Raw genomic sequence first — 25,905 nt, 5'->3', positions numbered from 1 at the left:
GTTAACAACAATAAACAATCGTGAATCGTTAAAACACAAAAAAATTAATATTACAATAATAAATGCGAAATAGCTTTTATTCAGCGCATCCCAGGGGGCTGTACTTACATATATGAGGTCGCATCGCACTGCGTAAACAATGAAAACAAATTAAGTCGTTGTATCAGCGAGGATTTAATCTCTTTAAAGCCTGGTTATCCCTTAATCGCGAAAGTCATTCGTTCTAAGCGAACAACATGGGATTTTATGCGATTGTTGAATTCCATGAGTAGGCGTACGAAGCACGATTGGTTAATTGATAATTCTTTCTTTTAAATCCCTGTAAAAACATGAAATGCATACAAAAATTAAAAGGAGTTTTAAATTATGTAAGCATTACATGTCCATTTTCTAAGACAAAATCCATGAATTCGTTTGTAATATCCTCTAAATATCTATTACCTAGAGTAATCGTATCGAAATTATTGAAGGGAAAATATTCCCGTGAAACTAAACAACAACTTTAAATGTGACCCTGTCGGTCAAATTCTGTAAAATTTCTTCTGCTTCAATTTTCGATGCATTCGAGTTAAGTGCGTTTTTGAGTGTACAATGTCCACACTATTCGGAATACCCATTAAATAAAATTCAAATGAGGTCTTTCTAGTTTCTGAATTAATAATAAAAGGTTTAGTTTCAGATTATCCAAATTTAGTCACATCTAGCCATTGAATCCCCTTAATATCGACTAATATCTTACCGAAATGCATGACTTCACGTATATTCTTGGGTTCCACAGTTTTTGTAACCCCATCAAAAAGGGTATCTGGTAGTCTTTGCTACCACTATTTCTTTCGTCCGACTATCCGACTTTGTCTCTGTCCCTGTCGTTTGCGTCGCGCATCAAAGAGTGTTAATCAACGAAATGGCATCATAAATAAAAACGCCATTTCATATAAATCCTTCGATGTTTCAATCAAACAAAGAGAACAAAGCCAAACTGCAATGAAATGGCTGAATCGGACAGAAAAAGGAAAGTAGTAATGCCCCATGTCATTTCATTTAAACTACGAATATATTCCAACAAATAAGTTGTTTTCAACGTAATAAAACAAATGGCAAGGCGATGAATAACAGCTAACATTGAAGAATATTGGATGCCCCAAAGTTTAACTACAATTAATTTTGTTGGTGATAAAAAAAAAAAAAATTCCATATTCTGATCATTCGTTTTCTAGTTATATATTAGCTAGCATTAAAGCAGACTTGATCAAATGGTCAGGTCGATAACATCTTCAGGTTTTGTATTCATGGGGCTGTTCTGCATAACAATCCCCTAACATAGAATGTCAAGTGTGACCAGGATTCAATCTGAAGCAGTCGCTTGCAATACACTCAATTCCTAGTCGGTCTTGCATAATTAAAGATTTCTTTCACAGAAAACTTTGGATGAATTTGCGAAACGCGACTTCTGCTGCTCATCCATCATCTGCGAACAATGCGATGGCATTGGCATTGTTTCATTTGTATGTTACCCTCTCGGTCGCACTCGCACTCCGGGTCTATCTCTATCTCTGTCCCTCTGTTTGTACTTTCCTTTCCGCTTTTCGGTTCGTTTTTAGCCCAAATTCTCGGGCATCTTTTACTGTTTTTATTTTTGGTTAGTAAAATACAGAAAAATATTAATAAAAATAAATTCAAGCGCACCGAGTTCAAACCGAAACAAACTTTGCACCATTTTTGTATATGTATATAACATACGTATGTATAATCCATGAGAGTGCTGGTGTGTGAGTGTGTGCGAATGTGTTTGTGTGTGCGTGAGAGTTGTACTTTATGTAGTAGTGTGTTGTCCATGTAGTAACTGTAGATTTACTTTATGACATTTGCTCGCTTTATTTGCATTTACATTTGAAAATTTTTTGCAATCCGTTTTACATATCCACTTCCCCGCTCAGATTTTTTGTTGGCCCACTCTTTGTTTGCCTGATTTTCGTCACAATCCGTTTGAGCCTTTGTTTGAAGTCCCCGACCCTCCAAAAAGCCCCCGGTCTTCCCATCCCAACCATGCATTACTCAATAAATTTGCTTTATTGAGTAAATAAATAAAACGCCAGTGCCGCCGTCGCGCTGCAACATCAAACGTTCGTCCTGGCTGCCGTCCATGGGTATTTATTTTCCAAGAGGGCTCATAACCCATCACCCGTACCCCGCACCATCCGCTCCACGTTTCCGAGCAGCCACCTTGCAACACCACCCCCACACCCACCGAACGTCCCGCTATTGACACACTCAATATAAAACGAGCGAAAAAACGAAATGCGAAGTATGGGTCTCAGCTGTATTGGCATTCCTGCTTATTGGATTGCCGGACCCGCTACAATGTAAACGTGCAAAACGGCTGCCTGGTTGGCGGATCACAAAGGACTAATGGCAAATATTTTATCACTTTTTAGTCAAAAGTTGTATCAATCAGCAGCGATTAAAAAAAGAACCAGGGCCATGGGGATTTCAGTTTCTAGCTTTTAGAGATTCAACACAGTGCAAGGGTTTTGCATCTGCACTTTGTGCTTTGGAGCTTACAGAGAATTGCATTACTTAAAAGAGGCCAGAGGCATTCTCTAAATACACCAAAAGATATATTAACGCAGTATTCTAGAACAAAAGTTTGACAAAGTCGTAAATATAGGAAAAAATTTAAATATTTAACAGAAGCACGAGAATTTGGTAAAGTTTTAATTATTATACTTTTTAGCCTTAACATAGAGAATGACAAAGAGTAGGCTATATTGCAATAGCAATAGTTTTCCATGTTAAATTCATCGTAAAATACATATTTCCATTAAATTGTCTTCTTAATGCTTGGGCGATCTAATATTCGCTTTTAAATTAATACTCTCTAAAAACAAGTCCAGCTCATTTCAATCACCTTTTCATCAAATAAATAAATGTGCTATCATCAACTAAATAAATGTGATATTTGAAATTGTAAGCCAAGGGCTCTAATTGTTTGGTGACCTTCAAAATACTTAAAAACAAAATTTCAAATCAAAATCGCCATGAGTTACCAAATAAATAGGCTTAAAAATTAAACTGTTAATTGAAAACTTTTTTCTTAAAGCCATATATATACGCTACTTCCTCAGAATAATGACTTGGGAATTCTAAGCCGCGAAGACACCATTCGGAAATGGAAAAAATTCGTACAGGTTAGAAGATTTTTCGTAATACTCGTACAAAGCCTATATGTCCAGTTTTCTCCTGAGTGTACCGATCCGACTTTATCGTTCGCTAGTTCCTTTTCCACCGTTCCCGTTTCCTTCCTCCGTCCCCGTTCCCTTTCCCCGTTCCACTTTCCGGATTTGCGAAACCCGTTTCGTTTCGTCCGCACAAAGCCGCTTAAGCCTATTAGCTAAAACCCCCAGACTGCTCTCAGTCGGGACATCATAATGTTAATTAAAACTAGGCGGAGTAGAGCAGCTGGGAGGGAACGGGGTGGGGCTGGGATTAGTGGAATGGGGGAGCATTGCGAGTGTTGCAACGTTTGCCTGCCTGCACCATACATGTACTCATATTTATCCTTTTAGTCGTTTTCCCTGTACCCATCCTCTTCCCGTGACGTTCATCCACTCTTTTTTCTAATTGTGCATGCGATGTTAATGCCAACTGATTAGCCGCTTTACAACGCACCGCCAACTGCACCCATAATTCATGACTCTTGTGTTTCCTTTCCCTTCGTTTCTGTCTGTCAGACTATCTCTTTTTCTCTCACACTGTCTCTGTGTGTGTGTCATGCACATGTGAGCGTTACTTCCTGTTGTATGTACGTTTGTTTTATCATTGCTCTTTGGTTACGAACAAAAGGAAAAGAACATGTATAGAAACGCATAAGAAATAAGAAGCGATTGCATAAGCGCAAAATGTTAACTAATTGTTGAATGTTCTTCTCTCCACACACACACACACACACACGCACACAAACTGAAACCCATATCAACAAAAAATACACTAAAATCCATTCGCCAAATGGCCAACGATGGACGCTGAAAACCGAAACCCGAAAACCACAAACCCAATTCCACTAATTGCACTTGAAATATCCCTTTTCATATCCACCGACCATAACAACACCACCAACAATGACTCTAACAATCTGCTCTCGACGCCAAAACCACCGAAAAAAAACAAAACCCTCCAACCCAAACCAACCCATCCCACCCCAAAACCAAAAACTTGCAAAAACTTCTCCACTGCTCCTGTGCGAAATGGAAATGGCGTCAAATTGCGCTGACATCTGACGATGACAACAACAAAAATACCAATAACAATGCTACTCCAACACAATACAACAACGACCTCAAATCTGAAACCAAACTGACTATCAACACTATCGCCGGCTCCTTTGAATCCATTGCAACGGCACTGGCGCAAATGGCCAACCTTGGGAAATCCGTCACACAATTGAAACCCCACCCCTGCCCAACCCTCCAATGGACATAACCTTAACATGGTCAAACCAATAAACCGTGTACCCCAAACATTCAATAATATTTCAAAAACAACAATGCTAATATTCCACAATATTCAACAACTCATTTGGTGTTTCTTCAACAACCGTACTTAACCATACGAATGTTCGAAACCCAACTTAACCTGGTGTTAATTCCACAACCATATGATCCCGTGAACCTGCGTTCGTTGAAATCGACACCAACATTGGACCATCTTAACGCTCGGGTAACCAAACAACAACACAACAACGCGACAACGCGCGAATGTTGCCCACAATGGCATTAACTAAATATAATGACCCCGAAACTTTTCCTGTGGGTGGATATCAAACTGCAATTTCCGAACATCTGGCGTCCGCTCACATCCTCACGTTCACATATATCCTGAAACACAAACACAAACAACACTTTGACATGCAACAACGGCCAACCGCTGTCTTCATCAACGCACTCGGACACACACACACGCATGGACATCCAAACCGGCGCTGTCATCAACTCAACAACAACAATGGTCATCCCTTTATCCCCACTACCATTTCCCCGATTTCCCCGTTTTCCCACAACTTACCCCGACTTACCCCGATTTTCCTCGATTTCCCTCGATTTCCCTGGATTTCCCCCCATATTGTGCCCATTGTGCCCGACGTCACCCCCGTTTCCATTTGGCAAACTGGCACCATCAGGTCGCCTGGATTAAGGCCGATGCCAAGGCAATTCTGGCCATTCACGAGCACGTGATAACCAACAATGATCGATTATCGGTGCAGCACAACGACTACAACACATGGACGCTCAACATACGCGGCGTCAAAATGGAGGACGCCGGCAAATACATGTGTCAGGTCAACACGGATCCCATGAAGATGCAGGTGAGTGCGTCGATTGCACAGCGGGCTCCGACTCTCCAACTGTCTTGCCCGGAAAAACGAATCATTTGTTTTCTGTCCAGATTATAATAAATGTCGCTGCCACCGGTTACTCTGCCAAGTTGAAAAGGCCATAAGGGCTTGCCACAAGCCCTCCTTGACTTGATACAAAGTAGAACTGTTGGCCAACTCGCTACCCACAATATTTGCTATTTGTTGCATTTTTAATATTGTTTGTAAGCAAAAAGATTGAGATGGTAGCATTTTTTGAGAGCTCAAGGGTCTGCTAGCTGTAATAAGTTATGCTGATTAAAAAGGAACAAGAATATAAGCTGCTTGTCTCAGGTTAGACGCATTTATTTTATGAATAACGATAGAAAATAAGTTGATATGCAAAAACGTTTCATATTTAATTATACTACCATAAAAATATAATATTCCTTCGTATTCCTTTCGTGTTAGCCACCCCCAAACATTTTCAGTTATGTTAAGATCTGGAGAATTATGAATATGAATTTTCATGTTAAAAAATCCAAGGAATTGGTCCAAAGAGATCTTTTAATTTTGGAAATACGGACACAACAATGTTTTGAAGCGATCGCCATTCATCTTTCGATCGATAAAAATCAAGACAATTGTTCGATAAAATGTGATAGCACCCCACACCATTATTCCCCCTTCTCGACTTAAATATAGCTCATCTTTCCGCTAATCGTCATCAGGGCCATCTAAATTAAAACGTTTTTCATTAGTAGAGACAACTTAAAGCTTCATGTATTCTTATATTTATATATGCGAATAGAAGCCACTTTTCCATTCGTATTGCATTCAAAGGGGCCTTTTTCTTGATTTTAAGACGCTTCAGGTGTTCTGCATTTCTGATCGTACGCTGAATAGTGGAAGCAATTCTAAAACTGATTGTTTTGATAGTGCCTTTTTTTGAGCCCTTACTTGTTCGACAATGTTCCAATTGGAAAGTCCTTGCGAGTTAAGAAAGTACTTTTTCACATTCCAATAAGCTCATAGGCATTTCTCATTTTGTATTATACCCGTTACTCGTAGAAAAATTTGTTGGATATTTTTTCATAATTTTATTAGTCCTGTAAACTTCTATCAATTTGCAAAAAACTTTTTTCCACGCCCACTCTAACGCCCTAAAATTGCCCAAAACTGCCACGGCCACATTTTTGAAAAATTGTTGGATATTTTTTTCATAATTTTATTAGTTTTGTAAATTTCTATCAGTTTGCCAAAAAACTGTTTGCCACGCCCACTCTAACGCCCTAAAGCCGAATTTCAGAAATCTTGAATGTACCGCTATTTCTTCGCAAATCAAGCAGCTGTGATAATTTTTTTTTCGAACAAGATACGAACTTACTCTATATACATTGCTGTATGGCGGTGCACTAGGCGTATGCGTAATATGCGTACAAGATGTCGAGTAAGCGAAACCTTATGGGGAATTTAATGTGTATCCTTAATGCTTTCGCTTGCAGACGGCCACCTTGGAAGTGGTCATCCCACCGGATATTAAACGAAAAGCGTTTTAGACAATTAGAACAAGCATGATAATAAATAATGGACTTTGTTAAAAAAAATCGATGGTGCGTCTAACCTAAGACCAGCAGTGTAAAAACTTTTCGTGCAATAGGATTATTCAATACTCCATTTAATGACTACTTTCGCCTGTATAGTTTGAGTAATGTTCACCTGAATTTGCTAGTTTGCATTGAACTTTAGATAAAAGTTTAGAATGTTCAGCACATCAATTAATTTGGCAATTAGCTTATGCTTTTGAAATGAATCAAAAAGTTTTTTATGAGTAGAACGAAGCGATATCAACCATTGCAAACAACACACATCACAAAAATTGATGATAACTTTTAATTACAAGGGGTGATTTAAGAAAAGGAATAAGTGCCATTTATTTTGAAATTTATTTATTTATTTGATTAGTTCACATAATTCAAATCAACTCTGGTTTGTGTTGACGTATAAAATAAAGTATTTTAAGATTAAATACTAAAAGGACATCTGCTATATGGTTATATAATCAAGATATTACTGGCCTCAACTGATGAATAAAGAAGAGTGCTTGCAATGGCAATTGTAAGAACCAGAACATGCACTACCCTTGAAAGGTATCATGTTCTCCTTTAACAAAGTGTTGCCTAATCCTTTCCGTTATGCAAATGTTCGGCATAAGGCGATACAAAGAGGTTCACGTATGTACATCAATCCCGTATTTTTTTGGATCTATTGCTGAGGCGAGGCACCAAGTATTTGCATCTCCCGTGAAAGGCTTTCATTTTTTGCTGCAGCCTAATTTCTTGAAACTTACAAAGCATCAAAGCTATCAACTTTCAGTTGCCTCTCTCCGAAGGCCGGCGCAAAAAATTCCTAAAAGAGTAGGGTATAATGAAATTATTCCGAGAATGTTGGAGATCCCTCTTGGGCCTTCGCTTGTGTTGGTGTGTGCGTGTGTGGAGTGTGTGTGTGTGTGTGCATATATCCTGGCCTCCTTCTACTTTTTCCCACTTCTTTGTGTCTGTGCGGGGTGACATTTAAACACGATATATAAACAATGAAGCGCTTTAATGACAAAAATAAATAACAAACACAGCGCCGCTGCAATGTTGACGTCACCAAAGAGCGCTTGTGTGTGTGCGTGTGTGTGTGTTTGCGGGGGTCCTCTGGAATTTTGCGGGGAATTTCCCTATGTGTGTGTGCGCGTCGTTTTCATCTGACGTTTGGTGTTACTCGAGTCGAGGCAAGTCGAGTCGAGTTGAATTGAGTTTTTTTTTATGCAGCACCACCCCGCCATTAAGCGACATGTGGAAAACGATTGCGTTTTCAATTTCATTTCATTTATGCTGCAAAGATGGCGATGAGGAAGACGTGGGTGGGGGTGGCGGTACCACCCATCCCCGGCCGCCACTTCCCACTTTCCACTCCCCCCCATCCCCCCGTTGTAATAAAATCAACCTAACAAAGCGAATTGAGTGAAAAGCAAATATGAGACAAATAAAACGCAAACAGGCTTGACATTTCTCCAGCTTTCTCGCATGCCGTCCTGCTTTCCAGCATTTTTTACCCACTGCCGTATAAATTTCGCGCTTGGCTCGTTTGGGGTTTTCCCTTTTTTTGCTGCCAGCCAGCCTCTCCTTTTTCCCAGTGACGTCAACTTTATTTTATGACACAACTGTCAACTGACAACGACAATGATAGCAGCAATTCGGTTATTGTTGCTAGCAGCCGGCAACCGCAGAATGAAACAAATGTTAAAAAAGGCAAAAAATGGTACAAAAAAATGGAAAAAAAAACATTGGGCATGGGACATTGGGCTCTATAATGAGACGGCTATTTGTCGCTGAGTGCAGCTAAAATGTTGACCAACACTTATTAAAAGGGCTCACATTAGTGGCACCTACAATTGCATAAAGCGTTGAACATTGATTCAAATGTACGTATTTTAAACTCGATTAAAGAAACAAATTATTTCGAAAAATTGCGCTCTAACGAATGAAATTTTAAACATTAATTTAAGTGAGCATGCTTAAAACTCTATTAGGGCAACAAATGATTTAAAAAACAGCTTAGTAAATACTGATTCGAAATCATCAAGTTCTGCGTTAAAGGATAAAACTTTAAAATTATCAAAAAGAACTAACTTTATATATGTATGTATATATACCATGCTGTATGGCGGTGCACTAGGCGTATGCGTAATATATATACAAGATGACGAATAAGCGAAACCTTATGGGGAATTTAATGTGTATGCGTAATGCTTTCGCTTGCAGACGGCCACCTTGGAAGTGGTCATCCCACCGGACATTATAAACGAAGAGACCTCCGGAGACATGATGGTCCCAGAGGGCGGATCCGCCAAGCTCGTTTGCCGAGCACGTGGTCATCCGAAGCCGAAGATCACGTGGCGACGCGAAGATGGCAGGGAGATTATTGCCCGCAACGGCTCGCACCAGAAAACCAAAGGTAAGTGATATGATTCCTACTCACCACCGACTTGCAAAACTGAATGATTGCATTTAAAAAAACATTTATGCTTCCTGCCTGATTTAAAGACAACTGCAGACGCATCGAACTACACATGTACACAATTATTTAAACAAAGGGCTCCATTTTAAAGCAACCACCACATATTGTTATATACTCACCCCTATACACCAATACTCATTTCCTCGCCCACAGCACAATCGGTGGAGGGCGAAATGCTGACGCTGTCGAAGATCACGCGATCGGAAATGGGCGCCTACATGTGCATTGCCTCCAACGGAGTGCCGCCGACGGTGAGCAAGCGGATGAAGCTACAGGTGCACTGTGAGTACCACTACACTATATATATCTATCCATATATGATACATGATAAATGGGTAGCGCCACCTGCAGCTGTTGGCCAAGAAAATGGCCTGATTTATGGCAGTCGAAGGCAGCTAATGCCGCATAATAATCATAATGGTAACATATAGCCCCGTTCGGATGTGCTGTGCTGTTCTTGTTCCAGAAGGGGGCTGCTCCGTATCGGAGTCGCATGTATGGCAGAACTATAACCGGAAGCGGAAGAGGAACAGGAACAGGAACAGAACCGCAGCAATAACGCAGCGGCGGCAACTGCAAGTGTTTCCGTTTCGATATCCGGCAGCTTCCTTCACGTGGCCGACAAACTTTCCAAATGCATTAGGGCGCCAAACTTGTGGCTGTTGGGTCAAAGGGCATTTTTCCCTACGAATATGGGGAAAGGGGAACGGGAAAACGGGAAAAATGGAAAACCTGGGGGGGAAATAGTGTTTCTTGGGGTAACGCAACGTCACGTTTCTGCAGTAAAACTTTAAACTTGTGTGTGTTGGCGAGTTTGTGTATCATGTGAAGTGGTAATTGTTAAGGGCAGTTCTGCACTATCCCACTGTCTGCCCACATAAAAACCCCCTTTAAGACCCCTTAAAACCCCCCTGTAACTGTTTTACCTTCCCGCATCAAAGTTAATGAAATTTCCAAAAGGAGCAAAAGTTCAAACGACGACAATTTGGCAAGCGCAAAAGCTAGAGGAATGGGAGAACACAGAAAAAATGCGGAAAAGGGGGAAAAGTACGGGAACATGAAGGGAAGCCGTAGGGGAAAGTGGAAGAGGGACAGCGAAGAATACCCAGCAGCATCAGATTCTCTGAAAACCCAAAAGATTGTATCCGAAAATTATATTGACACGGTGGTGAAAATGTGGCGCCAGTTTCTTCAGCCACACACACATACTTTTGACACTCGACTTGCCGCAAAAATTAATTTTCAAATTTCTTTTTATTTTTCTTTGTCATTTCATTTTCATTTGACTCCAAACGAAGTCAAACCCACCTTCCGGTCCTCGAAATTTCAATTTAAAAATCCATATGTGCGGAAAGCGGGAAAACTCGCGATTCTTAAACGCCACCCACTCCCGCCGCCCAACCAGGTGTCCTTGTCCCAGCCGCACATTTCACTCGACGCCCTGATTGATTCTAATCAGAAAATTAAGTGGCTCCTCGAGGTCTTTTGCCATGTATTAGCACTAATGTTAAAGATTTCTCTTCCTCGACATCCGCAACTCGAATTGGGAAAGTCAGAAAATCTGCTCAGCCTTACTTTTCAGAAACTTAATCCACATCTAAGCCTTTAATGAGGGTATTCCTCTTGTTTCTAAACTCTATAATGTTCGATATTCTATCCATCTTTTTTATTATTATAAGAAATATATGTTTATTACTTGATACAAACATTGAAGACTAAAGGCGTAAATATAACTTATAAAACTGAAATCTTGGTAGTTGGTGTGGATAGATTTTAGACATAAATAAATGAACACATATTTAATGAAAGAAGAGAGAATGCTATAGTTCGACTATCAGATACCCGTTGCATGTGTTTCAACGAATCTATATACCCTTTGGCTCAGCAAGTAACGGGTATAAATATGTAAATGAATAAATGAACAAAAAATCGCATTTTTCCGACTGAATCAAAGATTTTAAGATAACTTTTAAACGAGTGCTATTAGAATAAGAAAAAAAATAACCGCTTGTTTCTCTGATTAAGTAACCCAGTTGTTGACTTTTTCCTCAAATAAACATAATAAATAAACAAAGATTTGCAGTAGGGTTATAAACCTTCAAATATACATTCATTTTCTTCTAAGCAAATTTACAATCCGTCTTAGTATTTGGTTAACATTATGATTGTTTTTTGGTTGATTGTGAGGATTCTGCGTAAATGTCTGTAAATCTCCCCCTCTGACACCGCACTTTTTTCAAACTTAAACGGTTGTATTAAAATAGAAAACAATGGAACTAATTCAAACATGTACCAGCTGTTGCCACACGAGGAAAAAAACAAGAGAAACACACGGATTATTAGATGCGAAGAATTCGCGCTCAGCTCTTCAGGGAGTTCTTCGCTCTATGTTCCATTCTTCGGAGTATCCAGCTAAGCACACAGCCGATGCTGACGTCACGGGGGATTCTTGGCCGGCTGATGGATGATTTCGACACCGAATTTTTGGGTATAAAAGGGGCTTCTTGTAGGTAACTAAAATCAGTTGCGATTGGAGCAAAAGTCCGACAATGCGTGCCTACATTGCAATTACCCTGCTGGCCCTGGTGGCAGTTGTCGTGGCCCAAGGAGGAGGCGGAAGACGTGGAGGACGCGGTGGCGGCGGAGGCGGTGGCCGCAGTCTTGGAGGATTCGGAGGACGTGGAGGCGGTCCAGGTGGCTTCGGCGGTGGTCCTGGTGGCCCCGGTGGCTTCGGCGGACCTGGTCGCTTTGGAGGCCCTGGAGGATTTGGTGGTCGTGGAGGATTCGGAGGTCCTGGCCGCTTTGGCGGGCCCGGAGGCTTCAATGGTGGATTCGGCGGTCCTGGCAGATGGGGCCCACGTCCACGTCCTCGTCGCCCAAGACCTTGCTGGACGACAACGGAGAGTTCCTTGGCCTCCAGCTCCACCGACAGCAGTTCCTCTGACAGCTCCACTGATAGCTCCTCTGACAGCTCCACTGATAGCTCCTCTGATAGCTCCACCGATAGCTCCACTGATAGCAGCTCCACGGAGAGCACCACTGGTTCGGGATAGATTCTAAATCTCGATTGCAGAGTATTGAAAACATTCAGGGAATGGGTATGAAAAATGTATGAAAATAAAATCTAATTGGCACATTGAAACTTCACATCTTTAACTTGGAATATATTAGTCACATATCATTAGGCTATCCATATCTAATTTAAAGCCAATGAAAGTTGTCTCATAAGAGAAGTATAATTTCTGGTATTTCTTCGATATCGACACCCAGCTATTCCAGCTTGTGACGAGCGGACATGCCCAACCAGACAGCAGTCACTGGATTAGATCGTAAGGATGTGCTGATTGCAACATTTGCTGACGACACCGCGGTACTGACAAAAAGCAACAGCATTATCGAGGCCTCAGACGCACTGCAAGAGCACTTGGACGCATTCCAGAATTGGGCGGAGTTGTGGAACACCTGCATCAATGCCGACAAATGACCACAAGTCATCATACAAATATCTTGGAGTGATTATAGATAGATACAGCAGTCCTTTAAAAGAAAGGTTTCTGGTTAATTGCTGCTCGCAACAAGCATTCCCTCGCCAACAGGGTTAAAATTTACAAGAGCATTTAGCTCCTGGTCTATTCTATGCCATACAGATGCATGGAATCGCTGCCAAAACGCACCTGAATAAAATTCGGGTTCTTCAGGCAAAAACTCTGCGGAAGATCACAGGTGCAAGGTACGCTCCTTGGTACATGAGGACCAGAGATATCGAACGTGATCTGAATGTGCCCAAAATTGGGGACAGAATCTCATACTAATTGTCTAGATAGATGACTAAGTATCGCAGCCCAAAGCCATCGGACAGGGACTTGACATTAATTATAATCTTCTAAATATTACTGCCTAAACATTCCATTTCCTTAATACTCTTAATCATATAATCTTTGTAAATAACTTAGATATTAAGAATCGTTAAAATTGATACCGATTAGATTAAGTTGCCTAAGAAGGGTAATAGTGCACTAGTCAATTAATCTAAATAATTTCATTTGATAAAAAAAAGATCATTTATTATGGCAAAGTAAACAGCATAAAGGCTAGTTGTTTTGATAATTTAATCCCGAAAATAGTAAATGATTTTAAATGTCTGCCGCTCGCCAGCTGCCGCCTGCCAAAAAGCTCTATTAGGGCAAATTGAATTTTCAATAAGTGGTAGGCTAGGCGGGAATTGGGCATAATGATGGGGCACACCCGACACCGCTGAGAACACCACATGACATATACGGTGGCACGGGAAACGTACGGGGAACGTACGGGGAACCTACGGAGTAGGGACCGAAAATCCGGACGCCATATGGAGCCGGGCTGAGAGTGCGGAATGCCCAAATCCAATAAATTGACCAATAATGAACGCTCGAATGCAGCTCGAGGCGAGAGCGCTGTGCAGTGGGTGGATGTACATAGCAAAGTTGAATAGCCAAAAAACAATGATGGTCAGTGGCTCTGGCCTGCGGTACTTTGGTCCTTCGCTTTGCCGTCTGCGCTCCCTGGGGCGGCTTCAAGACAACGCCAAAGACAAGGGCGAGGGGCCAGAAGCTCGAAAAAACACGAAAAGAACGCAAAAATCAACTTGCAAAAAATCCGAAAAGAACAAAAAAAACAAACTCAACACGACACGGACAACAGGGAAAGGCTCCAAAGGGCAAACCCAATGAATTAATGGCACGTCCTTGGCGAACTAAAAATGCTCTATTCGAAGGAAGGCAAACGTAAAACAATTAACTCGTTGCTTAAAAAGCGTTGAAATCCCTTTCTTACAAAATCACACTTACAGTGTTTTCCAAACACACGTGCAATATGAAGATACAAACTTGCTTAATCGATTTCATATATTTTTTCAATATTTAACTTTATGCTTTAGATCCCGAAAACTTTTGATTTTAAGTAGACAGATTGAGCTCTTTTGTTGCGTAATAGTTCCTGAATGAAAATCTTACAAATCGCTGAAGCAAGTACACGAGTTCAAACGAAAGACGCTTTAGCAGAGGAATCATTAAACCGTTCTGGGATCATCACTCCTCCGACAAGGAAAGCCAATTCCCAGTCCAGCCAGATAAGTGACTGTATTCCTCGTAGGGAGTGGAAAATAGGAAAACCCGGAGAGAAGCTGGCAATATGGCTTGCTCGTTTTATTTGCCACTGACTGACCACTGGGCGAAAACGATGGATGATGCTGCTGCTGCTGCAGGCTCCTGGTCCTGCTGCTGGTCCTGATTGCTGGCCAGGATTGCTGGCTCCCACTCTAACAACAAAATAATTCATTTTCAATTAAAATCGTATCAGTTGTTGTTGGCGCTGCCATTAACCGACAGCGAAAAAAAACAAAACAAAAATCACAGCTGGAATCGGGAATCCGGAGTCCGACAAAGGGTTTGAAGTTTAACTTTGCTCCCTGGTGGCCAGCTTAATTGCCGCTCTAGTCCGCGGGGGCAACGTTGGGGGTTACGAGTTGGGGGTTAAGGGCGGAGGGCAAGCAGATTCAGCGAATTCAGCGGGTTCACGGGGTTAGCGGGCGGGTAGGCAAGGTCACAAGGCCACTGATGGCTTATCAATTGGCACTGCCACCGGGCGCGGGCTCATCCACCACCCACACTGACTCACCCCCATTTGCTCCGTCTTCTCCTCCGCAGTTCATCCGCTGGTGCAAGTGCCAAATCAATTGGTCGGCGCCCCGGTCCTTACGGATGTCACATTAATTTGCAATGTCGAGGCATCGCCGAAGGCCATCAATTATTGGCAGCGCGAGAATGGTAAGTTGCACAGCAACATCTTAAATGTCATTTCCCTGATTTCCATTTCTCCCACAAATGAACTGCCTGATACCCAACTTTTTTATTTTCAAAAATTATGCAAAATCTATTTTTTAATTCATTTTAATTCTAAATAAATTTAAAAATAATGCGAAGTCGGGTAGTTTCATTGTCACGATCATTGATCTGATTAAAATTTATTTAATTCGCCTGGGGTTTTCATAACACTATATCGACTTAACACTGAGCTCATTGCGAAAAAGCTTCATGTTCCCTTTTTATTCAGAAACTGTATAGTGTCACTATGTACCTTACATTTACTGCATTTTTCCTCAGTGTGCCTGATGAGCGGGGAGTGGCCACGAATTGAATTTTTTATTCAGCATCCGCTCGAGTTGGAACTCGGACTGGTTCAAACTTTATAAACCTTTCAATGCCGCAATTTGTCTTTATTTGGTTCGTGTTCCCAGCTCAAATATTTTGTTGTCCCCCCGGGAAAGGGGGTGGGGGGAATGTGGAGCAGCACGAGCTGGGGAGTACTGGCTGGCTGGATCTTTCGTCAAGAGCATTTGACGTATATTGCAGACGTGACGAGAGCCGCCGCGTAAACGTGAATCGCTCGACGGCAATGCCAGAAATGTCATCATCCATGGCTCGTCTCCTCGTCAACGGAGTCCCTTCAGCCCCTTTCTCCGCATTTCTCCGCCTTTCTCCTACGGTCTTCCCCTCCCTTCTCCACCCTTGCACCTTTCTCCTCACGTAACTCGAGCTCATTTGGCCCGATTCCCTGCTTCGTATTCATGACTTCATTCACACCTCAACTCATCACATCACATCACATCTCGTTTTCATCGTTGCTCATTTCGATTGTTCTAAATTTTCTTTTACCTTTTTGGCCTGGGAACAGGTGAAATGATTATTGCCGGCGATCGTTACGCGCTCACCGAAAAGGAGAATAATATGTATGCCATCGAGATGATTCTGCACATCAAGCGGCTGCAGTCAAGCGATTTCGGCGGCTACAAATGTATATCGAAAAACAGCATTGGCGACACGGAGGGCACCATCCGTCTATATGGTAAGAAAAAACGTCTTGCACACTTTTAAAGAGCCACATTTAGCCACATTAACGACACCTAAAAGTTGCTCGATTTAATGGCAAATATGGTCAAAATACTCAGGAATACGAGCTAAATTGAAATAACCAAACGATGCTAATCTAATTCACCATGTTTCGCGTTTGGAAAAAGATACAACGAATAACAGCTAAATCCAATATACATAGATGCCACTAAATGATTCCCTGATTGATTTCCTGACTTATAGCAATTAATTAATAATTTAATTAATTTAATTAATTAAAAGCACACGCCCTCTGCTCCCTCCTTTGTATTTTCAGAAATGGAGCGTCCCGGGAAGAAAATCCTCCGTGATGATGATCTCAACGAAGTGTCGGTAAGTTGAGGCCGCACATTAAGGTCCTTCGCATCCCCGAACCCATATATTTAAGAACTTGGCCCAACCTTTACCGAGACAATTGAAACGGAGCATAACGAAACAAAACAAAACGCACTTGCCTTCTTTCATTCCGCAGAAAAACGAGGTGGTGCAGAAGGACACGCGCAGCGAGGATGGCTCACGCAACCTGAACGGCAGACTCTACAAGGACCGCGCTCCGGATCAGCACCCGGCCAGCGGGAGTGACCCGCTGCTCGGACGCGGGACAATGCGGCTAATCGGGACATTTCTATTAGCCTTATTGGTATTATTCACGGCGCTGGACGAGGCCTGGCCAACAACATTGTCCTGCCGCACAAAAGGCGGCAGACAAAAGAAGGCCAAGGAAACGAGCTGGAACGGGCGGCGGGGCAGGGACGGCAGAGAGGATGGGCACGCGGCTGAGTGGAGGCAGTGCTGGGAGAGATCGGCGCTTAGTTGGAGGCGGTCAGCGCCTCCGGAGTTAGATTATTATAGCTTAATTCAATTGTAATTATACAAACAAGATTATGATGCAAGGGGCTCCTGCTCCCGAGTCCCGCTCCTCACTCACACACACGCTCACACGGGCCAGGAAACGAAGGCATTAATCAATGGGGATGGCGGGGCACCACCACTTCACTGGCTAATCATCTACGCCCATGCTAATTGCAAGGGGGGACGGGACAGGGCTAATTGAATGCATATTAAATCAAAAGGAAGAGAGAAAACTAAAGTGTCGTAGTTAAGTGGAAAAGAAAACTCGTTTAAATGTTACCTCGTTAGTGGAAAATGATGGCAAGGAAACCCCCAGTCCCCCACAACTGGACGTCAACTATAAACCATATTACGATTAAATGGTGTTCGGCTCTTTAAATGGCTTTAGCTACTATAAAGTAAACAAAAGTACGCCCGCAGAAGGACATTTGCGTACTATAAATATTGATTACGGTAAAGACATTGATACGGATATTTCTACATGTCTATATAATAAGTAACGTTTGTTTCGTTCAAATAAGACCCTAATTTGTTGAGTTCGTGTTTCTAGATGAAATATACATATACACGTATACATGAATCTATATGTATTAGGTGTTTAATCAGAAGTTCTGTATATATATTTAAGGCGCCTGCTCAAAGAGAAGGACATCCGCGGCTAAAGAAATACGTTTAGACGATCCTTGCATATCGTAAGCTGTAAATATTTACACCCTTAGTGAACCCGAGAAAGTTTCGTTGTTATTATGGTAAAAATGGTTCTATTTTGGATCCCTTTGTTGTCACCTTCGTTCTCACGGCTCAAAAGACTAATACGGCCCTAGATTTAAGCCATATTTGGAATCCCATAAGCATAGTATCCGCCAATGGTGTGTGTGTGCGTGATTTTAGCTTAGAAAATTTAACACGACTAATGTTCTTATACTTTAAAATATCTACAACACTGGAATGTTAGATTCAATTTTGATTTCGGTGTGTTGAGTTGAAGTCTGGGCACTCTAAACTCGATACATTGGGAATTGCATGTGGTATAAAAAACGCAATAACGTGCATACTTTCAGGCGACTTTAAATTGTTTACTATGTAGGAAAGCATTATTATACTTTTGAAAATTCTTGATTGTTTGAATGTAGAAATTCAAATAGTTCTTCAGACCTTATTTTATTTATAAAGGATATTTGGGGTCCTTCAATATTAGATTTGCGACATACATTTCCTAACGCCAGACTCACACACACACACACTGAAGCCAGTCGCATACTTGTTTCCGTATTACTTATGTGTGCGTGTCCAGCTCAATTCCATGTTTAAATAGAACGTAAAGCAAAGGAAAGGAAATCAGAATAAACAGAAATAAATGTGCCAAAAGCATTAAAAGCAACTCGAATTAAATCAGTGCGCGAGGCGAAGAAAATAAGCAGAGGTAATACCGAATAAAATGTGTGTGTTCATATCTGAAATACAAAATACAAAATACAAGATACAAGATACAAAATACAGTAATACCCAGACATATGTATAATCCGCATACCCAACTCCGTTCCCCCAAAATCCAGTTGGTAAGAATTATTTGAAGGCCGACTACTCAGATGTACTCTGACTCATATATACGTACCAAAAAGCAAACGAAGGGAGTATAATACATTTTAAATTTAATGGAGATATGAATAAAGTAAAGTTAATTAAATATAGGGAATATTTTTTTTTGCGGGTACGCGAGTAACGTAATCGCCTAGCAAATCAAAGTTACGTTTAACCTACACGTGTAAGGCAAGGAAAATAATGATGAACTCATCGAAATGGAATCCCACAGGCCATCGCATTGTTGAAAAATGATAACTACGAGTACATTTAGTGGAAATTGCGGGCGGGGATGGCAGGCAAGGTAAACTAACCTATAGTAAAACTTAAGAATTAACGAACTAAGCCAGAAAACCATTCAAGTCATAAAGCATTCAATGTCTACGCTACAGCCATACGAAAATAAACCATAAACGAGAAGAGTATACAAATATTTGACAACTACATATCCAATGAGAATATCCAACAATTTCAAGATGTAAACCCCATGTAAAACAAAAACGAAAGTTTGCTGCGTAATAATGCGAAATTCCATGATTCTTGATTCAACAAAATAACGTAAAGATAAAATAGCATTTAGTTGGATTTGTGTTTATGTATGTACATAAGAAATGAGCGAAAACAAGTGTTTGTACTGTAAAATCTGATAATGAAACTGAATATTCAAAACGCGCAATCGAAAAGACCCCACAAACAAAAAAAAGAGATAATAAAAAAAAGGAAAGTAAATAAAGAGAAATACCTATGGAAACCTAATAAGCATTCAATCAATTTAACATAGCACGGTAAGTGGAAATGGTGTGATGAAAGTTATCCCCAGTCAACGCATTATGTATTTTATTAACTTTCCAGCGGTTTGATACCCGGAAAATTATTCTCAGCCGAAAACTGTGCTGTAAAATAGATTAATGGCAATATTTGTATCTTTGGCAGCTTAAAACTGAGGTACCCTTAAATCCCCTGAAACTCTAAAGCGTCACAAAATGAACTGTGAATGTGAAATGTATTTCAAAAGAAGAGAGAATGCTATAGTCGAGTTGCCTGACTATCAGATACCCGTTACTCAACTAGTGTGAATGCGAACGCGAAGTTTACCATTTTTCTGGGATATCGTTAGATATTGGGGAATAACATGAGAAATTTAAAAATTGGGCGACAGAGTGGGCGTGGCAAAAAGTTTTTGGCAAATCGATATGAATTTTCAAGACATAATAAAGTCTTTTTTTTCAAGACTTAAAATTATGGAAAAAATATCGAAAAATTGTTCAAAAATGTGGCCGTGACAGTTTTGTGTGGTTTGTGGGCGTTAGAGTGGGCGTGGCAACGTGGGTCAACAAACTGGCGCTGCAAGTGTGGAATTTGTATGATGAATCTTAACTTTATAGCTTATATATTTCCAGAAATCTCGACGCTCATACGGACAGTCGAACAGACGGACGTGGCTAGATCGACTGATACTGATTAAGACTATATATACTATATATATAGTCGGAAACGCTTCCCTCTGCCTGTTACATACTTTTCAACGAATCTAGTATACCCTCTTACTCTACGAGTAACGGGTATAACTATTACTTTTGCATACATTCATGAGTCTGATTAAAAAAAGAAACCACAAGGGCAATATAGAAGCTGAGGCATCGGAATATGAGGACTGAGCTCGATTTGTCTCGTGAAGAATAAATACAAAATTCGAACGCAAACCGAAACACAAACACAAACAGGAGCTGTGCAAATATTTTCGATGTGTGTGCGAGTGTGTGTTTTGAATTGGTCAAATGGTGGTTGCCTGCAGCAGAGGAACTAACTAACATTTTGTATTTATTTTAAGTTGTACGGGCAGTTACAAAATATGCACACAACTCCGGCCGAGTTATTTATATTGCACGCCCCGCTCTGCCACACAATGGATGAAACTGTGCGACAATGTTGCCCCAGAACGTTGCACTCACCGCAACTCAGCACAGAATCCGAACCCGAATCCGAATCTGAATCTGAATCCGTATCCGACTCACAGCCCCGCCGCATGGCCATCGCCATCTCCGCCTGCTGCCAGCCTAAAACAAAAATGGAAAATGGAAAAAATATCTTTGCATTTGCATCTTTTATATTCACACGACACAAATAAAGGCCAAGGGAGGAAGCGAAGATTGCGTTTATAACAATGTGCAGGGTTATGTCAACCAGAACCAGATCCTGGAGCAGAATAAGGACGAACATTGCCGAGGGAACAGCCGGGGGTGGGTGTGCCGGAAATGCACTGGGGGAAAGGATCAAGGTTTCCAAATGAATATGCCCAACAGATCTACTTAAGCAAGACGAAGCTATTATTTGCTAGGCTTATGGCTGTCCTCGTTGTTTTAATGGATTTCAAACTCATATATGTACCTATTTATTATTCTTTGTGAAGTCTTTTTGTTATTATTCAATGCACTTCTTCACAATCTATATTTATATTGTCATGTTCTAACAATTGTATATCTGCTTATTGGATAATAACGAATAAGAACAAATCAAATTATGCCCTAGGTATTTTAACTTAAATCGCTGATCTCTAAAGGGATCTGTAAAACTAAAATTAAAATTGTACAAATTGGGCATCTTTGATAACAATTTTTTAGGTAACAGTGTGCTGATCAATAAAAACCTCATTATATTGTTGATATATCTTTCGAATTCAAGGTACATATATTGTTGCATACTCTTAGCCACCTTTTGCATACTTTTACACTTCTCGCACGACGTATTTTTCGCCAGTGTAGTGATGAGCTGGGAAATCCCAACGGAATCCAGCTGCCTAACGATGGATGCACCTTGCAGGCGGATGAGAGTCCAACATTGTTGGCAGAGTCAGTTCGCTCCATTCTTTCCTCTTGCCACTGCTAATAGCTTAAATTCATCTGCATGTCTGTGCCTGGTTTCACGCTTTATGCACTGCTAATGATTTGATGTCGTCTCCCTTTTCCGGAGGAAAAGCGGGAAAGCTAAGGCCTGGAAACGTGGGCGGGAGGAGTGGGGCCAGCAATACAGCAGCAACCACGTGACGACGTCAAATGCAAAACTCTCCGGCTAATGCTTCTTCATCCGCATCCACACATCACATCTAAATGTAGGTACATACATATATCTCGAATATTTCCCAGCAATGTACGCTGACTTTTTGTGTGCCGATGACTGGCTGCAGGAAATGCAGAGTTTGCATATCAGGCTGCCACCTGCGACTAGCTGCTCGGAGAAATCGATTAGCCCAAATTATAACGTAGAAGCCACTCCAATTGGGCAGGCAAACAAATACCGAATCGATGAAAAATATGAGCTTGGTGTTTGAATGTGGAAACAATTTCCAAAAATGGACTGCCCAAAGAAGTATTCGATTTGAACTGCTTGAAACAAGCCTAATTTCATTTTATTGCGTTTGTGTAAGTATGAAATATGAATTTGCTTGCACGAAAAAGGTAAAACCGAAATTCAATAAGCGAGGCAAATTCAAGAATGTATATTTAAAAGCAAAGTGCACACTTGTATGGCCGTGTAAGGGTTTGTTAAATCAAGTCTCGTATTAAATTGGGGGAGTAAAACAGCCTTGAGCTTGATTCAATTTTACAGCTATTAGTCATTTTTTTCTATACCTTGGCCAAGGAATCTTAATGGCTTAAAGCAAGCAATACTGGCAGACTAGGCATTGTAATTGTAATGACTTCAAGTTTTTCACTTGTATGAATAAATAAGGGTTATTTTTGAGTTGATAAAACAATAACAGCTGATGCATAAGTTGGGTGCAGAAATCAAAGGCCTAAATTCTATTTAAATGAAAGATAAGCAAACTAATACTCGTATTGAAAAACTATATATATCCCCACAACTTATGTATATGAGAGTTACACTACATTGTATACAAATGTATTGAAATGGCCAATTTGGGGGAAAACTCCCTACCAACTGGCCAAATGTTGCTCTTGTCCTGGTTGCTTACCTACATATGCTTTGTATTTCATCTTAAAGAGCCAGCACAGCAGCAACACTGCGTATGCGTAATGATATTTGAAAATTACGTATACGTAGGGGTAAATTTAAATGTGAAGTGCAGCTGCCATTCGCAGACAATTTAAGCACACGGCGTGTATAAGATGATGGAACGGTAAAAAAGGTGGACAGACAAAAGTTAAGGTGAGTGAGGAGGAAATGGTGGAAAAAACGAAAGCGGCAGCGAATTTTTATTTATATCTGTGGAAATTGCTGACCAACTTCAACGTAAAATGCCCGCTTTTCCGAGCGCTGCTTTCCCGCTGCCCCTTTCTTTTCCTTTTTCCTCGTACTTATTTCTTTGCACACTGAGTTCACATTTGTTTTTTGCAGTTGGCGCAAATATTTGAGGATTTTAATTGTTTGTATTTGCGAGCGAGAGCGAGAGAGAGAGGGGGAGAGGGAGAGGGCAGATAGGGCTAGAAAAAATGCAGCAACAATACAGCAACAAGCGACGCAAAAAGAAGAGCGAAAATATTTGAACAATTCCAAAATGCGATAGTAAAGTGTTTTAAGCGGTTTTTGTTTGAATGTGGCGAAGGGGTTTTCCTGGGGGTTATTGCATACTTTTAGGCTCTGCTGTTGGTTTACTTGCCAGTGTGTGTGTGTGTGTGTGTGTGTGTGTATATGTGCCTGTGTGTTTGCCCTTCTGCAGCCTGTTTACACTCACATGTGCATTTATTTACTATGTTCATGTTTTATTGTTAACATTTAAAATATTTGCGCCTGCATAAAATTTGACCCGTCGTCCATTCTGTCCTCGCTTTTTTTCTCCTTGCCTTTCGTTTGCCCCTTTGCCTTTTGTTTACCCGCCTGAATATGCTTATTTACTCACTGCTTTTTGCTGCCTTTTTTCCCAATTTCAATCCACCCGCGTAGTGTTTTAAATCGTTTAAGCATTTAGTTTGTTTGCCATTTGCAACAACCAGAAATTAACAAATAAATAAACGCAAACACGGGTTGTTTAACGCAAGGCATGTCCTGCTTTGAGCTCCGTTTGCGTTGAAATGCCACCGACAATCGCCGAGCACTAAGCTAATTTGTTAATTAATTGATTTATTAAATATTTTCTTTTGTTTGCACACAAATATGTTTGGCGCTGCCAATACAAAACTAGTTTGGTGGGCTGGCAGCAGAAAGCAAGTTTTAGGCAAGCAAACTATATTTTATTAGCCCAAGATTCACTATTTTATATAAAAAGCCGAATATAAATTTTGATTCGGCAAAGTAGAAAAAATCGAGTTAGTAAGCACACAGCAAATAAATCGATATTGGTAATAAAATAACTCGGATATATAGAAGCATACTTTTATATTCAGCAGCCAGGACTCTTTATTCAAAACTATTTATTATAATTATAATAATAAAATTCCAAAGTTAATTTCAAAGACTGAAGCCACACATAACTCCGTTAATTAACAATACTTCGAGGGAAACCCTAGTATAACTTTCACAAAATTCAGACAGTATTTAGATGGCCACGCCCACCGTTTGCAAGTCCGCCCCTGGTCGTGATTGCATGCTAGCCGGTGGAAATGAGGAATAATGGAAATGGAAAATGGAAACGGATATCCAACGTGTTGCCCAGGAGACCTCGTGCTCTCAGCCAACAAAGAACCTCATATGGCAGTGTTGTTATTGTTGCTGTGATGCAAGGACGGGGCACGCCGGCGGAACTGAAACAGACAGACAGACATTGAAGCAAACGGAAAACCTAAAATTTTCAAGCAGCCCCACATTAATGTGGAGCACATTAGTGCACGTAAGTGTATTAAGGATAATGGATGCACTCATAGATATTTCGCCAAGAGGAGCACGACTGCAGGACAGCAAGAGGAGGCCATGGACGAGGGGTGTCCCGATAAATATGCAGGTGGGCCGCCAGGAGGGTTCTTCAAAAGCAACGCGAAACATCCGAGAATCTGCACGGACTCCATGCGGATTCGGTTGGGCTAAAGGCGCACTTGTGTGGGCGAGATCGTCTAGATAAATTACATTTACCTGCGGGCCAGAGCTCTACCTCTTCCTATGTTTATATGGCATAGGGGTTTAGGCCAAACTTGCAACGTGGTATCACCTTTTAGCCTTTTGGGCCCACTTTGGGCTTAAGAGCTGTATAATGTGTATTTTGCAATATTACACAAGAGAAGAGTGCCAGACGAAACTCATATCAGTTTGTGAACAAGAGTAAATCGGCTTTAAAGAGCGCAAGAACAGGGATAACAGTTCCGAAACAAAGTCGTTTTCGAGCAAACTCAAAATGGATATTTTTCCAACGACGCTCATCAATCGGAATTGAATTTCAATTGTCCTTGCCGCCCGCTCAGTCTCGTTATCCTCCTTCCCATTCCCATTCCCATTCCCATTCCCATTCCATTCCCTCCCCGCCTTTCCATTTCACCTCACCTCACCTCAGCTCACCTCACATCACCTCAACCGAACTGAACAGCCTGAAAAAAGCGACAAAAAAATATATCCCAATGAAAGAGAGCTTCGTGGGGGGTAAAGCATTTTTATTGCCATCATTGTCAGCGGGAATTGTCATCATAAATATTTGATTGTTGCATCAATAAAAGCTTATGACACATAAAATCCATAATTTCAATTGTTGGCCCCCGGGTGAAGTTGCGCCGCTGGATGCGGATCAGCCCAAGGTTAATGCAGCCAAAGGAGGCAAACAATAAATAAAGAATAAGCCGTGGAGGCGGAAGAGCGGGCCAGTTGGCACCCTCCGCCAAATCGGGCCGGGCTCATAAATCAGCGTTATTATGCCACCGCCACTTCCGCCCAATGCTGATTTTCGAAAATCATGCTTAAATAAGGAGGCATATCGGCCTCGGATCGGGGCCGATTCCGAAGTAGAGAGCTTCTCCCGCCCGCTGACCAGACCAATCAGTGGTTTTTGTTATTTAAATCTCATTTGAGGCGCATTTAAAATGGCGAAAAATATACGAATATTCATAATTTACGCATTAATTGAAAACTTAAACTGTTCGAGGATTGCGCGGAGTCTTTTGCAGGGATATATCGCCTCACTTCATGCATCGCTACATATGACAAATTAATGAAGCGAGCCGGTACAGATATACGTGCTATGTATCGCTC

At 41.1% G+C, this 25,905-nt stretch overlaps 1 protein-coding gene across 1 annotated transcript; it reads left to right on the top strand.

Moving 5' to 3' along the window:
* Nucleotides 1–4,611: 4,611 nt before the first annotated feature.
* On the top strand, nt 4,612–19,468 carry LOC117147231 (lachesin-like). Its single transcript, XM_033314042.1, has 8 exons — nt 4,612–4,716; nt 5,177–5,362; nt 9,163–9,355; nt 9,572–9,700; nt 15,103–15,222; nt 16,130–16,300; nt 16,622–16,677; nt 16,817–19,468. The coding sequence occupies exons 1-8, from the start codon at nt 4,612–4,614 to the stop codon at nt 17,210–17,212; spliced, it is 1,356 nt and encodes a 451-aa protein (XP_033169933.1). The 3' UTR covers nt 17,213–19,468.
* The last annotated feature ends 6,437 nt before the right edge of the window (nt 19,469–25,905 follow it).

This window comes from Drosophila mauritiana, chromosome X, assembly GCF_004382145.1.
Source record: "Drosophila mauritiana strain mau12 chromosome X, ASM438214v1, whole genome shotgun sequence".
In the NCBI taxonomy this organism is placed as follows: domain Eukaryota; kingdom Metazoa; phylum Arthropoda; class Insecta; order Diptera; family Drosophilidae; genus Drosophila; species Drosophila mauritiana.
This window is presented reverse-complemented; position numbering and strand designations above follow the sequence as displayed.

Bases quoted from the DNA above. Each gene is read 5' to 3' on its own strand.
- LOC117147231 (XM_033314042.1), top strand. From the start codon at position 4,612: ATGTTCGAAACCCAACTTAACCTGGTGTTAATTCCACAACCATATGAT. The intron at 5,363-9,162 runs GTGAGTGCGTCG...TTTCGCTTGCAG, and splicing joins CGGATCCCATGAAGATGCAG to ACGGCCACCTTGGAAGTGGT. The intron at 9,701-15,102 runs GTGAGTACCACT...TCTCCTCCGCAG, and splicing joins GATGAAGCTACAGGTGCACT to TTCATCCGCTGGTGCAAGTG.